This window comes from Aptenodytes patagonicus, chromosome 5 (assembly GCF_965638725.1).
Source record: "Aptenodytes patagonicus chromosome 5, bAptPat1.pri.cur, whole genome shotgun sequence".
Lineage (NCBI taxonomy): Eukaryota > Metazoa > Chordata > Aves > Sphenisciformes > Spheniscidae > Aptenodytes > Aptenodytes patagonicus.
This window is the reverse complement of record NC_134953.1, coordinates 18,197,259-18,211,750: the sequence shown is the minus strand read 5'-3', so window position 1 is coordinate 18,211,750 and position 14,492 is coordinate 18,197,259. Positions and strand designations below refer to the sequence as shown.

Below are 14,492 nucleotides of genomic sequence, written 5' to 3'. Positions count from 1 at the left end.
TGCATTTGACAAACGCTCCAAGTGGCACAGTCAGAAAGAACTTGAGCAAAAAGAAACCTTTCATCATGTAAAACAATACTGCCGTGCCACAGCCTGCCTAATGCCCAATGGGCCTCAGAAGAACCACCCCTTCAAATACAGTTCACAGTTTTAAGTTTTTAACATCTGACCAGAGAAGTCCTGTAAAAGACCAAGGAAAAAAGGCGACAGCAGAAGCTCACTTGGCTTTGCAGAGTGGCCATGTCAGACTGGGGGAAACCCCGCTAGGCAGAACAAAAATAACACTGCCTAGCACTGGGTGCCTGATCACCCAGGGGTGATGCAAGGGAGAACATGGGAATTGCTCTGGAGACTGCCAGCCTAAGAAGGGGCAGCTCGCAGGAGTAAAGCAAAGCAAAGCGGGACATGTCAGATGTAGCAGAAGGACTGGGGACTCTGCAGAGCAATGGAGTGAGCGAGCTTACACTAAATTAGAAAATGACTGCATCTAGCTATGGTCAACTGGTATTGACCTGAGAGATCAAGAAGAAACATGATAGAGTCTGCCCCATTACAAATCTTATTTTTAAATGCATCATCTTGTCAGGATTAACCTGATGTCTACGATTATCCAGAAGATTTTAGTCTGAGAAAGTTCTTATTCAAAAGAGGCAAGTAATAAACAAATTGTACTAAAATAAAACTAGATCTTGATCACTTGCTGCAACAGCATACAGTTTCTTATAGAGGGCAAGGAACGGTTGGTAATACTTGGTGACAGCACACAGATGCTTGCTGAAGGGCATGAAGCTGTATGGAAAAAATAAAAAATCCAACTCTTCCATGATATTTTAAGGGGCCTCTGGAGGTCTCGTCCAGCCTCCTATTTGAAGTGGAGCCATCACCAACGCTAGATCAGGGCCGTTGTAGCTTTGTTGAGCTAAGTCCTGAACCCTTTCAGGAACAGTGATCCACCAACTCTCCAATAAACTGTTCCCTGTGCTTTGCCACCCTCCTTGTGAGCAAGTTTTCCCTGAAGCCCTTCCAGAACTTCCCATACTACAATTCAGAGCTATAGCCCCTTGTTGTATTATCTAGGGCTTGACCCCACAACCTTGTAACTACCCTCCCAACAGCTGTGGGCTCCCATTAGATCACCCTGCACCTTCTCTTCACAGGCTAAACCAGCCCTGCTCCCTCCCGCTCTCCTCGTAGCTCACGTGCTCTAGGACCTTGACCACTGTGGACTCTCTCTGTTTTCTCAGCATCTCTTAAACCAGGAGGCCCAAAACAGGACACTATTTTAAGCAAGGCCTCCCTGGTGCCATGCAGAAGAGGTAATAACTTCCCTCAATCTGCTGCTCATGCTCTTCCTAAGGTAACCCAGCATGTGGCTTGCCTATTGCATGATGAGCGTAGTGTTGGCTCATACTCAATTTCACACTCAAAGAAGTCAATTTATGATTCATACACAGGGTTTTTTAATAACGTAAATTGAGAGCTAAACACCCAGAGGCTAGAATCCATTAGCGTATATTTGAGCAGTGCCTTTAAAGAGTCATGGTGGATAGAAAGTCAAAACCAGCATGGATAAGCTGAGTACAATACTGAAGGCCCTTAGAAGTTCACGTTAGACTGATATGCATAGGCACAACCACTCTTTCCAGTCTAAAAACAGTTCGTTTGCTTTGAGGTCAGAAAGATGAGACTGCATTAGTGCAGGAAACCAAACAAGGCAAGTCTCTGCCTGGAGCGCCAGCTTAGTCACTGAAAAGTTTGTCCTAAAGTACCCTACCAAATCCCGTTTCACTCTGCAGACCTCCTCTCACCCATGAAAAGGGTGAGACAAACAAGCAACTGCGATAGGTTGCTTAATGTGCAAATAGAAGGCACTGAAATTACTGTATTAAAGAGACTGTTATGAGAATCTACACTGGACCAGAAAATTTAAAAGGCCCCAAAAGGGGTCTTATATGTAAGATAAGTTAACATATAACATGTTGTATGTTATTTTATATCTAAGAAGGAGATTTTAGAGTCAGATGTTTTCTTCAGACCCTGCAGTCAATACATAGAAAATGTGAGTATGAATTCATCACTGCACGGTCAGTATCAAAAAGCTACTGTACAATATAATTTAGGCAGGACAGGAACCTCAAATAATGGCAAAACCGATGACAGTCATGTGGATTTAGATGCTTAAGAATAGCAAAAATCAAGACAGAAAAGAGAACGGATGAGCCCAAATTTGGATGGCAACTGGGGAAGATAGCTACACAAAGGTTACAAAAAAAATGCTTGTGTCATTTCAAACTGCAACAAGAGACACTCCCAATAGGAAGACAAGCGATCATCTGTGCTGGCATTGGTCTCTGCCAGTCAACATTTAGAATACCCCAGAAGAGTTGCCACTGCCTCAGAGATTTGTCACTGAGGTTACCAGAGCAATCCTGTTTTCACCCAGACCTTTCCCCTTTGAGAGTCAGCCAGCTGACTGAAAACCAGCAATAGAATCAGAAGTTACTGAGCAATTTATTAACTAGTAGAGCAAGCACCAAATGTTACAAATTCAATAATCATTGATTTAGAAGGTACTTTACCCGTAAAGAACCTCAAACTAGGTTAAAAAAAGTTCTTTAAATATTTTCATTCAGATCTTGTGATGCTGGAGGGTGCCTTTCAAATACACTATGCACTCAAGCATTCCATGGGTCTTCATGTGCTCACAATACAAACTAATATTCAATCTACTGGTATAAACAGAATCCAGGAAGAGTAGTGCAAGAGGACGTTTTGCAGGCACTGTGGTTCCCAATTCTCTGGCAAGTCTCCACCCACATTAATGATTCCCAATTGTTACTTCCTTAGCCCTCCCAGCCTTGGCATCCCTTATGACTTTTAAGTTTTCTCATCTCAGCACTCCTTGTTTACATACGTTGCTGCTGCTCAACTGCACGGACTATAGGAAGAGACTTGCTTGTGAAGGAACTGCAACTGTTTTGGAAGTTAACAGCCCTTCTGCTGAGAAGGGACACCTTATCGGATGGGTGCTTCTCAGCCATTTCAGGATAAGCAAATGAGGTTTCCTTACTGAGAGGGGGTGAAACCAACAACGCAGGAGAGCAACAAAGAGCCACTGAGCAGGCTTCCTATGGTTACTAACCATTCTGTATCGTCAGCTTTTCCATAGTAGGGATTTGGAGTTACCTGGACAGCAGCTGGGTTTTGTACCCAGCAAGCTGGGCCGATGGAAGGAACACACTCCTTTGGTTTCCCAAACAAAGAAAATTCTCAAGATTTGATTGAGCACTGATGTAACAGATGCGGCCCTTCAGAATGAAAGCAGCAAAAAGCGAGGCAGCATATTTAACCCTGCAGTACCTGACTGGAAGACGTATCTCGCTAAGCCTTGCATTAATTCTGCCGGCCAGGTAGGTGGTGCCGACTCGCCCGTTTCTCTCTTTAGCCGAAACGTCAACTCAAATCCAAAACCACTTGGTCCATCTGTTCCTGTAAACCTGGAGGGAACGAAAAACGAAAAGTTACAACATACTCCTTGTAACCAGAGCAGGCTGCAAAATTAGGACCATGGAAAAAGGATGAGTGTTCTCCTCATAGAAAAGCTAAGTTTAGAAATTCTTTTATTTCAGTCTGCTCTAGCTCGAATGGCATAACATTGTTAGGTTAGTTGATGTAATACAATTTCAAAGACAACTATCATAATAGTGTTTTCAGTCAGAATAATGCCGTCTTGGAACCATGACTTCTTTCCTGGGACCAGTGGGATTTTCAGCATCCTGAATTTGTTTTTAAAACATCGTTGTAAATTTTGCACCAATAGCTGCCCTGATTATATTTGCTTAAATGGGAACAGCAAAGAAAGTGCACAACATAAAATGATGTTATTCCACCCTTGTGAATTCAAATTTCTACACACTGAGAAGTGGAATGCAACTAAAGTACTGGGTAGCAGTTTCTGGGTTGAAGCAGTTGAGTTTTGACGTACAGCACACAATTTCTGTGTTGTGGATGGTCACAGGGGGAGGAGGGAAACAAGAAGATGCAGGGAGAAAGTTAATAACCTCTCACACAATGCACTAATTCTTATTTTGCTCCACTATATGCTTGCGCACATTCTTCTTGTCTATCCAGGAGGACAATAGTGGAGAAGCACTGAATGACAACTACTGCTCAAGAAGCAGTAGTTTGGCCATTTCCCCACTTGACAGAGATAGGTGCCGATTTATCTGGTTTGGTCAGATAGGGTCACCCAGTAGAAAAAAGTCATATTAGAAGTATCAAGGCTATAATGAAAAGGAGCAAATAAAGGATATCTGTATACTACTCTTTGCTTCAACAAAACTAGTCCTTGAGAATCCTGTATTTTATACATACAGGAAAGTTCCTGTTTCAAGTCCCCAACAACTAAAAATGGCACGTTTGCCTGTGAAAAAATGAGAAACCTCATGGACAAATACATAAGCTTGCAAACTTCAAAGCAAGTTGGGGACATCCATGTCCTTTCTACCACTGTCTTCACATTCCTCACTTGTTTGCTGTGGCTGTTCCACAGAGGCAGAGGAAAGAAAGAAGGATTTACACTGAGCATAAAGACACCCCACAGAAGCTTTCATAAACCAGTATCATTCTGCAAGTTCAAATCTCCAACACCTGCAGCCATTGGCAAATTCTCTAGAGAAACTTTGCAAATGTCTTGGATGCTGGTACCTTGCTGGCACATATGAAAGGTACAGTGCACAAAGCGTTAACATTGTACTACTTCTAAAAACAGTCAAACAGAGCAGTCAGGAGAGTGATGAGAGCACTTTCCATTTGAAAAACACAGCTCACCAGCAGTGCAGTGACCAGTTCTAAGTGTTGGATGATTGTTCCCATAGCAAAGAGTTTGGTTTGAAGCAGAAACGCTTTCTAGCAACCCTGCCTAACGACAAATGTTAAAAGTGATCGAACTTAAGCATCGATGCAACTCCTCCATCATTCAGTGTAACTTTATTTGAGGATTCTTCAAGGAAAGTTTGATTGTGGTAGACTTTCAAATGATGTAACAAAGGTAGTTAAGAAATGTACCTAAGGACAGAACTAAACTATGGGACAGCCCTAAGAGATAACAACAACTGTGACCGAAAACAAGACAGCAGGTATTGAAAGTCAGTCAGACATCTACAATGAAGGGGAATAAACAATATATCAAAAAATACTTTATTTCATTAGTATAAAAATATACAAGCATGTTGATTTTTGTTTCCCTCCATATTATCCTCAACAAAGAATTTGAGAATTATATGCTACGAAAGCAAATTCTCTATGAACAGAGCAGATAATGCATTTCAGAATGGTCAACTGGCACATATAAAACCTTTTTTAGGAAACAAATGTACCTTTAAGCAACAAGACAAATAATTACATTTGGTTCTTAAACAAAGCAAGAGCTTACTGAATAACCAGCCAGCCAGGGAGTGGAATCTGGATGTGCAGTGAAACCTGTGTTCTGCAATCATGCATGCAGGTCCACCAAAAAGACTGGTATAGGATGGCGATAGCCTTACAAGTGTGAAGTTGTACTTTGTACGTTCAGCACCCCTGTAGTGTTTTATTAGTTTCACATATCAGATAGCAAAGGAAAAACAGAAATATTTCTTAAAGGGAGAAACAAAAACACTTCAAAGTGGGTAGTTTTCAAGGATTGAGTCCAGGAAAAAGCATACATCAGAAACTGAAACACATTATGAACGGGTCAATTTTAAGAAGGATCAAAGTTAACAAAAAGCCTTCAAGCTGATCTTTCACAGTTAAAATTTTTGGAAAGTAAGATGGCTCCCTATTGAATTTCCTCCTTTCAAGGCATGTTCTGAAACAACACAGCTTTACTTCTAACATGCATCGAGCTAGAGTTTAGTGTTTGTTTTTTTTAAACTCCACAGATCTCTCTGCTTCCCATAAATAACTGTTTAAGAGAAGACTACACATGCTGTATATTGATCCATACGCAAGTTACTCAGTAACAAAAGTGTTCAGGTGAGTATCCATCGAATTTAAAGCAAGATGAGCATTTAGGAGAACATTGCTGGTCAGCAATACATCAGTAGTCGCAAAGCAGTAAAACTGACAGGCAATGTTACTTACATGATTTTTTGTATGGTAATGAAAGAGACTAAAACAGAGAAGAACTACTAGAAAATAAATAGAATAAAACATAAGGAAACAAGCAGTAAGTTACTTTCCTTCTAAGATTTAATCAAAAGATGTATCTTCTAAAAAACTCAAAAAATGCAGCAGCATACAATGCTTATAATTCTCATTCTTAAATTAACAGTTAAATCTTAGAAAAATCCTACTTGCATTTAAGAGATTTCTATTTAAAGATTAGATTTAAAATGTTTTTGAATAGTTAATGGTCACAGGCTGATGAAAATACACTGCTTTGTTACAGTGAAATTTTAAATACATGCAATTCACCTGTATTGTGCAGCTGTTCCGAGATAACAGTCTATAAAGTAAAAGTCTTTGATCTGTTTAATTATAGGTTGGCAATTTGTTTTTGAAGAAATTGTGACACATGTGGCTTTAAAAGCTTGCAATTATTTTAGAAATCCTTTACATTTAATTCGGACAAGTCTTTCATAGGAAGAAGTAATAATATTCTAAACGTAATTAGGATAGTCATTTTCAGTTAGCATTTTTGCCAAAGCTTTTGCTTTTATTCTTAAAAAAAGCATTGTATTTGAAAGTAAGTTGAATGTAGTTTCAACAGCTGCCATAAAATTTCTCCCAATGAACAACGGACCATAATACAGGACCAGAGCTCCTGGCCAAGTTTTAGAGGATGCACACAAGAATGGAGGCAGACATGAGCTTCAGGAACTAAATAAACCTATACGCCTGCCACATGCCTCTGACTCTTGATCTAGTGAAAATCAGAGAAGAATCCAGTAGCCGAGTTACGCAGCTTGGCTTCTCTTACGGAAGTCCTTTTCACTAGGAAGTGAGTGCTTACACCAGCCACGACTCCAAAATTTGTGAGGATAAGGATGCATCAGTCCGCTGGCAGAGAGGCAAGTAGCAGCCGCAGCCAACAAATGCATGGGAAATGAATTTGCCCGGTAAGAAGCCCGAGACCTCCAGATACACATGCCGTACGAATGGAAGACCAAGCAAATGGCTTTTTATCCCCTACAAGGATAAAGAGACTCCTCCCTTATATCTGGGCCATCAGCAGCTGCTTATTCCCCCAAATCACCTGTGTCCATTTTTGTTCAAGGCCTTACCAACAAGACAAAAGATGCATCTGTCATAACCAAGAAACCCATCCATGATCGGGGAGCTAATAAAAGTGAGATTCCCCATAAACAAGTTGATTTATACAAAGATGTTCCATTACTTCCATGTGGAAACACTGGATTCCCATGGCAGCTGCCTCCTTGTAGGGTATGTCCCCACTGCTTGCGGGTTATCTTAGGAGGCTGACGAGGAACTGGACAAAAAGGGATCTGCCTTGCAGGCTTGTAGATGTTCAAACTCCTGCTCCTTCCCAAAAGTTCCCAATTTTCACCCAACTTCCAGAAAACTTCCAGAAAAGTCAACCACCTTCAGCCATCCACAGTCAACCAACAAGCTAAAAAAAAAAAAAATAGTTCCAGAAGAGACAGACTGAACAAGCCTCATTTCCATAGAAAACTGGGTGGAGGGGTGAGGATAACCCATAGATGGAAGAAGTCCTGCTAAAGCACACAGAAGCCAGGTTTGCTCATGACCTCTTCCATCGACCCCCCAAGTTCACTGCTACCTGCACCTGTATTAACTTGTTCCCTTCCAAGCAGGCAGCAAAGTGTCCACAGCAGGTTAGCCTGACCCCAACTCTGTGTCAACTGCGGAGGTAAAACATTTTTATTACACACTTTTTGTTCTACAGAAGCAAGATTCTGGCACTATTTGGGGTTGGTTTCTTTGTGAGCAAGAATGGTGGGGACTGGGGTGGTGGGTTTGGTTTTTTTTTTTTCCTTTGGTTGGGGTTTTTTGGTGGTGTTTTGGGTTTTTTTGGTTTTGTTTGGGTTTTTGGTTTTTGGTTTTTTCCAATCTGAGTGACCAATTCAGACTACAGCCAATTTAGAACAAAGGCTTTGGAGCTCAGTTCAGCATCTCAACACTGAAGTGCTTTGCAGGTCATTTCTTCAGGAAAACAATTACAATACAGCAGTCCAAAAGTGCCTCAGCTTTACAGTAAGATGACAATCTGAGATGGAGCGTGTGTAGGAAGGAAACCTCAAAATTAGTATTTTGTGTCTGTGCATGGCCCCAGGTACATAAACTGAAAGCTTGCAACACAGCATTAAGTTTCTGTACTAACAGATCTGAATATTTCACATAGTTTGGTTTACGCCTTGGTTCTGCTGAACCTTGCAGTTTTGAGTGAAAGTTTCTTTTAAACAACCCTAAAATGCTAAGAAGGAAAAAAAAAAAATTCCGTGTTTTGCCCCAAAGCTAAAGATACTACGAAGAGATGCATGGATCGTATTGTGCCTATCACCGCTTTGCCCCCTCCAACACGAGGGCACATCACCTTTATAGCCAACCCAACTGCAAAGCTGCTAGCTAAGTTTTCACAAAAAACAAACACTGATAGAGAATTCTTGGCTTGCTGCATGCCCACTGGCACACATCAGATAGTTTTCTATTATGACTACAGCAGTAATGGAAGGCTCTGGTATCTGCCAAGTCAAATCCAACCCTATATTTAATATTAAAACCTTATTTTGTCACATGAACAAAAACAAACCTTTTGAAACCCAAGGTCATATATTACGTGCCATTCTTTGGGTTAAAACTCTTTTTATCTGTTCAGCAAATCAGCTCAGCAGAACAGACCACATTGCAGCACTGCACATATGCTGAAGGAGCCTGGCTTGTTCCTTTAATGAGGTAAGAGTTTCACTGATCACGATATTTAGTTCCAGCAAAAGAATCCAAAGAAATAGAGGCCCCTTTATTTACAGAGCCATGCGGCCGGACCCCCTGAGCCCCCTGCCACCCCTCACTATGCCAGGCCCTCTCCTGAAGCCACACACAGAGAACTGAAAAGCTGCTCCCCTCTGCAGCAGAGTACCCAGGGCGTTTTTCACATCAAATAACCCAGCTTAAGAGGATCAAAAGCCAAACTAGCTCTTTGCTTTAAAAGCAGCTCTGAAAACCAGAGGCTCTTCAGTTTAAGTCAAAGCTATTTGCCAAAGCATTTTCATTCTCACTTTTGCAAGGAATGAGAGAAGGTTTGCTTCGCTGCAGTGCAAAATGGCTGTATTTCTGAAATTCTGCTTTTGAAAGCTACACAGCTCTGGACAAGGAGCAGAGTGTACTAGGTGTTTATTTTTTGAGAGTTTAACAGTATGTGTATATAAATATATTAGGTGAACCAATCCCTGAAAACGGGAGTTTACGTAGGGAAATGCTGGCCCTTCACTATGATTATTTCATCCAGGGAACAAGAAGAAATCTCTTTCAGGGTATCTGGGGATAGTTAGGGCTGCACTTTCAGAAGTCACAGCTCCACTCTCAGCAACTCCAGGGAGATAAACCAGGTCTCTTCTGGGAAGCAAGGGCAGGCTCACAGTACTCTGGACTGACTTGTCCCAGGTCAGTTTTCAGCTCCATCACCACTACTTTTGTGAAGCCGCTTAAGGTGCAATTAGGGAGTTGAAGCAAAAGGCATTTGCCCGCATCTTCTACAAAGACAAAGCTTCCTGCTCTGCTGCTGGTGAGCCACTCTGATACAGTTTTGAAGGCTGCAGAAATACAGTATCACTACATTTCTAAGCCTGGCATCAGGAAGAGCTGCTGTTATTTCCATCAGAAAGCAGTTTTAATTCTACCACCACCACCCCAAAAAAAAAAAAGCCACAGTAATTGTCAATCCATAGCTTTCAGTACTCCAGATCAACCTATCAGGACATTTTAGAAGTTTGAGAAGGTGGTTAAACCAAGCTGATGGGCAGTGCCCACCACTCTGCTTGACAAGACCAAAGTACTTCAAGGCCCAACTCTCACTAGTGCTTTAAGACTGAATAGCTAGTAACCATCCCAGAAGATTTTTCTATTAGCTAGCAAAGATATTACTGTTAGCAACACAGAGGACTGGCGTAACAAAAAGCATCAGGGTACTCAATGACTGACTTCACAGGCACTCCCTGAGAAAAATCAAGACATACACCATTTCCCTTTCACTGCCCACATCTGCTTACAAACAAGCAACACAAAGGGAGGTCTCCTGTCTAAAACCCAAGGAGAAGCCTTCAGCAGGCTGTTACAGCCATTGAGTTGAACACCTTAGCGTCTCCATCTCCCAGGAAGAACATCAGGCACGAACTGATGTGCACCAAACAAGATTATGCAGAGAGTCGGTCTTCTGAATTCAAGTTCCAGGTGCGTTACACAATGTCTTCCCACTATAGGCAAATGAGACTCAGATTCCAGAGCTTGGGGGGGGGGGAGAAAAAATAAAAGAAGAAGTGACCCTACCTAGTGCTTCCAGCATCTTGCCTAACAGGAAATGGTTGGTTTTAGTGCAGCTGTCAAACAACCTAAAAGTCTCATTCGAGAGCCCTGACGGCGTGCTGGGACACTCCTGTGAAACAATTTCTTAAGAAAATAGGCACAGCAACCCCCCTACATGAAAGGCTTAAAAAGGATCCAGAAAAGTTTTTTCAGCCAAAACCCACCTGCCTACTCACATATTCTCCTGGATTGCCTCCTGGCATTGAAAAAAGCATCAATTTAAAGAAAAACACATAAAAACATCTGAGAGAAGCAGGGGGTGGTTATCTGGACATCAGATGGTTATCTCTTCAGAGCACTCGACAGGAAATTCCATGAGCTCTCGCCACCCTGAACCTGCGCGCAGGGTCTTACTGGACTCCTTTCTAGCTTGATTTAAGAAGAAACTTCATGCATAAGCAGGGCAAATACAAATGCAAAAAGAACACGTGCTCAAAGATTTCTGTTCATGTAAAATCAAGGTTGGAAAGTGACTGACACATGGTGCTCGAGATGTCAGACTATGGCTATGCCCAAAGCTATTGCTTAGGGCTTGCTCTTGCAGTACATCATATCAAATGTGTAAGCCATCAGCCAAATGGAAAACCTTTCTAGAAACAGTAACTTAAATTGTTTTTGGAGAATTATTCCAACATCTGAATCCAAACAGATGCAGAGGCACTCGCTCTGCAGTTATTTGGAAGCGGGTTTCTCAGCTTTCCGAAATAGTCATGTAGGATCCATGTAGAAAACTTAACATTGAGATAGATCTGAGTAAAATTTGTTAATCAATTTGTGCTGACCAGTATGAAAACAGAACCGTGCTTCACTGAGCTACCATTCAGTGAGTGAAGTGCTGTTACAGGGCAGAGGGGGAAGAGGAGACTTCAGTTTAAGTTTCACTCACACATACACAATGCTGATTTCACACATTTTACTTTTCAGCTTCCTCAAAACCCAGCTGGTGACAATCTTGCCCCTGAAGCCTGGAGATTCACAGTTTAGGTTTTGTTTTTAAAAAATTGTTTCTGTAAATAACAAATGTTGATACAACAGATAAATTGATTTTTCCTCTAAACCTTCAGACTACAGAGTCAACTCAACCTCACTCCTAACTCTGCAGACACAACTGTCTTATGAGAGATAGTGTCACCTGAACTACACGATAATACAGTAAGGATTTCCAGCAGCTTTAGACGCAAGCAGCATGGGAATTGTGTGCATTTTGTAGACCTGACAGACTGGCCACTTTTTAGACACCTAAATCAGTCAGGCATGTGAGAAGCACTTGGCACACAAGTGTCATTAAAATGTGTCCATACCACAGTCGCCTACATCACATGAGGAAAGGCTGAGCACTGGGTTTGTTCAGCCTTAATAAAAGAAGGCTAAAGGGAGAGGGGGGGATCTTATTGCTCAACTACCCATTGGGAAAGAGAAGGGAAGACGGAGCCAGACGTTTCTCAGAGATGCACAGCAAAATGGCAAAGGTCGATTCCAGTTACATGTATCTGGAAATCTCTTTCACATGATAGTGGTCAAACCCTGGAACAGGATCCGGGGAGACTGTGGAAGTTGGCCCTCTGAGCAGGCATCAACTGGAAACTTTTGGAGGTCCTTTCCAACCCAAGTGATCCTATGAAGCATCACAGCCAAGAACACAGGTATGAACTTTTACTACTGGTACCCTGTGTCCAAAACTGAGCTGGCAGGACTCACAGCTGATAATTCATGAACACATGAGTTAAACTGGTTTTGACAGAAGTCGTTACTATACTCAGCTCCTGCCCAGCCACATGGGAAACAGCTCCTAAACTATGCTCTCTCCAGCCTAGCATGTTAAAGTATACCACCATCAGTTTTCAGGTCACTTTAATGTGCTGGGCTGCAAGTTAAGGCAATTTAGGGGTTGCTTCTTTGAGGTTCAGCTGTCCGTGCCACGAAAGTAGTAGCATCTGGAAGAAGGATAGGATCCTTCTGCTGGACATTAATCCCTTTGATCTCTAGAGGCTTGGACGCATGACCATCTCATTCTGGAGAGCACCAACACACAGTCATACATGTAAGGACAGTGCATGTACGTTAAGGGCAAAAGGCTGTAACGGCCCTGTCGGTGCCAAAGGGATCTATCTGCTTCATTATTAACACTAAGAGTATTTTGAAGTTTCTTGACTTAAAGTCCTAAAACAGCATCCAGGTGACCTAAGTTTGAATCCCTTGTCTGCTACAAACTTCCCATCCTCCTCAACAAGTTACCTAGGAATTTGATTCTCAGATGTAAAATAATGATATTTCCCTGCTTCAAAGAGTAATGTGACATGCTTATCACATAGGAAATGCTTATATACTCCATCTATCAAGGTCACAAAAGCTGGGAAATTAACTCCACATTCTGCAGAGCATGGACAAATACTGAACACGGGAAACGACTAAAATAACAAAATATGAAACAGAAGGTTGCATGGGATGTGTCACTCTCTACCCCAGCAAAAGACGTCCACGTGAGGGCAGTTTACTTTTTATTTTCTTTGTTTTATGGTGCATGGATGTAGCTATACCAGTAGATGATGGTTTGATCTCCCATCACAGTCATAACTAAACTGACAAGATCAAACCATTTCATCTTCACGATTCCCAAAACACGTATTTAAAAAGAAAAAAATCTATGTGAAATCAAGTGACTAGAGGACTCTCCATGCTTTTCAGCTTGAGGGCTCACACATTTCTCCACAGAGCCACCCGGGCGTCCCACCTCACAGCCAGCAGAACCCATCCCAACCAGCTGAGGTGTCCCTGAGAGCAGGTTCTCAGCCACCACCTGCAGCACGCTGCAAACACAGCTAGCACCGCAAGTGAGGCTGCACTTCCTGGCACTGCAAGAAAGTGCAAACAGCCTCACTGCAATGGCCCGGGGAAGTTGCAGCAGAGTTGCATCATCTTAATGCCCACTGAAAGGATCTGGAAAGAATAGCTAGGAGTACAATAAGGATTTACTATTGCATTCACAGAATAAGGGCCAGGGAACTAGTGAAAAAGAAAACAACTTATCAAGATCTGTACTTTAACATTTTATTTAAGCTGTCTATTTATGCTGCACTTCAGAGCTACTTATCCTTCATTTCTACAGGGTCCAGCAGAACAGTGTTCTCATTTGGCCTGAGCTGGAGGTGATTCTGCAAACACAGCATGCAGTCACTGTGCTATACAGTGCACAAGGAAAGACAACCTTTCATCTGCACACGGATCCCATTTCATAGTAGGACGGAATCCTTAGCTCTGATGTGCTGGTCTTTGCATAGTCTGCAGGGAATGATAATACATGTCCAATACTTTACCTAAGGGCTCAGCTGCAACCTCACCTGGCAAGAGAACATAAGCGAAGGGCCAGTTTGAGCCAGCGTGGCAGGAAGGACGGTATTGCTGTGCTTGGTGAGCAGCTGGGAAAAGGGCACCAGCTTTCCTTGCAGTGTCTGCTGGCTCCTTCCTAGCTCCTACTGTGGAAAGTTCTGCAGCTGCTGGGAGGAACCCATTCGCATAACAAAAGCGGCTTTCAAAAGCAGTATGGGAGGGTGGAAAGAATAAGAGAAAAACCCAAAGCCAGAAGCTACACTGACAGCTACAGTTAGTTTTTTTCAGTATTGCCTAAAAGTCACAGGCGAGGATCAGGGCTCCATGTTATGTAGAATACAAACACTGGTGTCTCCCATTACCTTCCTGCAGGCTAAAGAACATAGGTTAAAAAAAAAATCATGCAAGAAACAACTTTAACACACCCTCTACAACATTTTTAGGACCCTGATAAAAATTAAGCTCTCAGCTGTGCAATAAATGAACTTGAGGCATAATAGGTATTTAGGAGCTTTTAGGAGCCTGAACTCCAACAGATTTCAACAGGAGTTTAGGCACCCGAGTATCCTCCTGGATCTGGGATTCAATCCCCAATGTTTCACTTCATTAGCTGTGGAAATCTA

General features: G+C 42.2%; 1 protein-coding gene and 2 long non-coding RNA genes across 4 annotated transcripts in view; 2 read left to right on the top strand and 1 right to left on the bottom strand.

Annotated features, from left to right (window-relative positions):
* The window catches only part of SUFU (SUFU negative regulator of hedgehog signaling), a 99,168-nt gene that overhangs the window by 67,605 nt on the left and 17,071 nt on the right, over nucleotides 1-14,492 (bottom strand). For both annotated transcript variants that reach the window (XM_076338919.1, XM_076338920.1), the window contains exon 3: nucleotides 3,361-3,497. In XM_076338919.1, coding sequence (XP_076195034.1) covers nucleotides 3,361-3,497 — 137 coding nt within the window. The remainder of the gene's footprint in view (nucleotides 1-3,360; nucleotides 3,498-14,492) is intronic.
* LOC143160782 (uncharacterized) lies at nucleotides 3,342-14,338 on the top strand. Its single transcript, XR_012995434.1, has 4 exons — nucleotides 3,342-3,410; nucleotides 5,922-6,015; nucleotides 12,057-12,185; nucleotides 13,649-14,338. It is a non-coding gene; the product is annotated as an uncharacterized LOC143160782 (long non-coding RNA).
* On the top strand, nucleotides 6,764-11,622 carry LOC143160783 (uncharacterized). The gene is made up of 3 exons (XR_012995435.1): nucleotides 6,764-7,873; nucleotides 8,840-8,916; nucleotides 11,467-11,622. It is a non-coding gene; the product is annotated as an uncharacterized LOC143160783 (long non-coding RNA).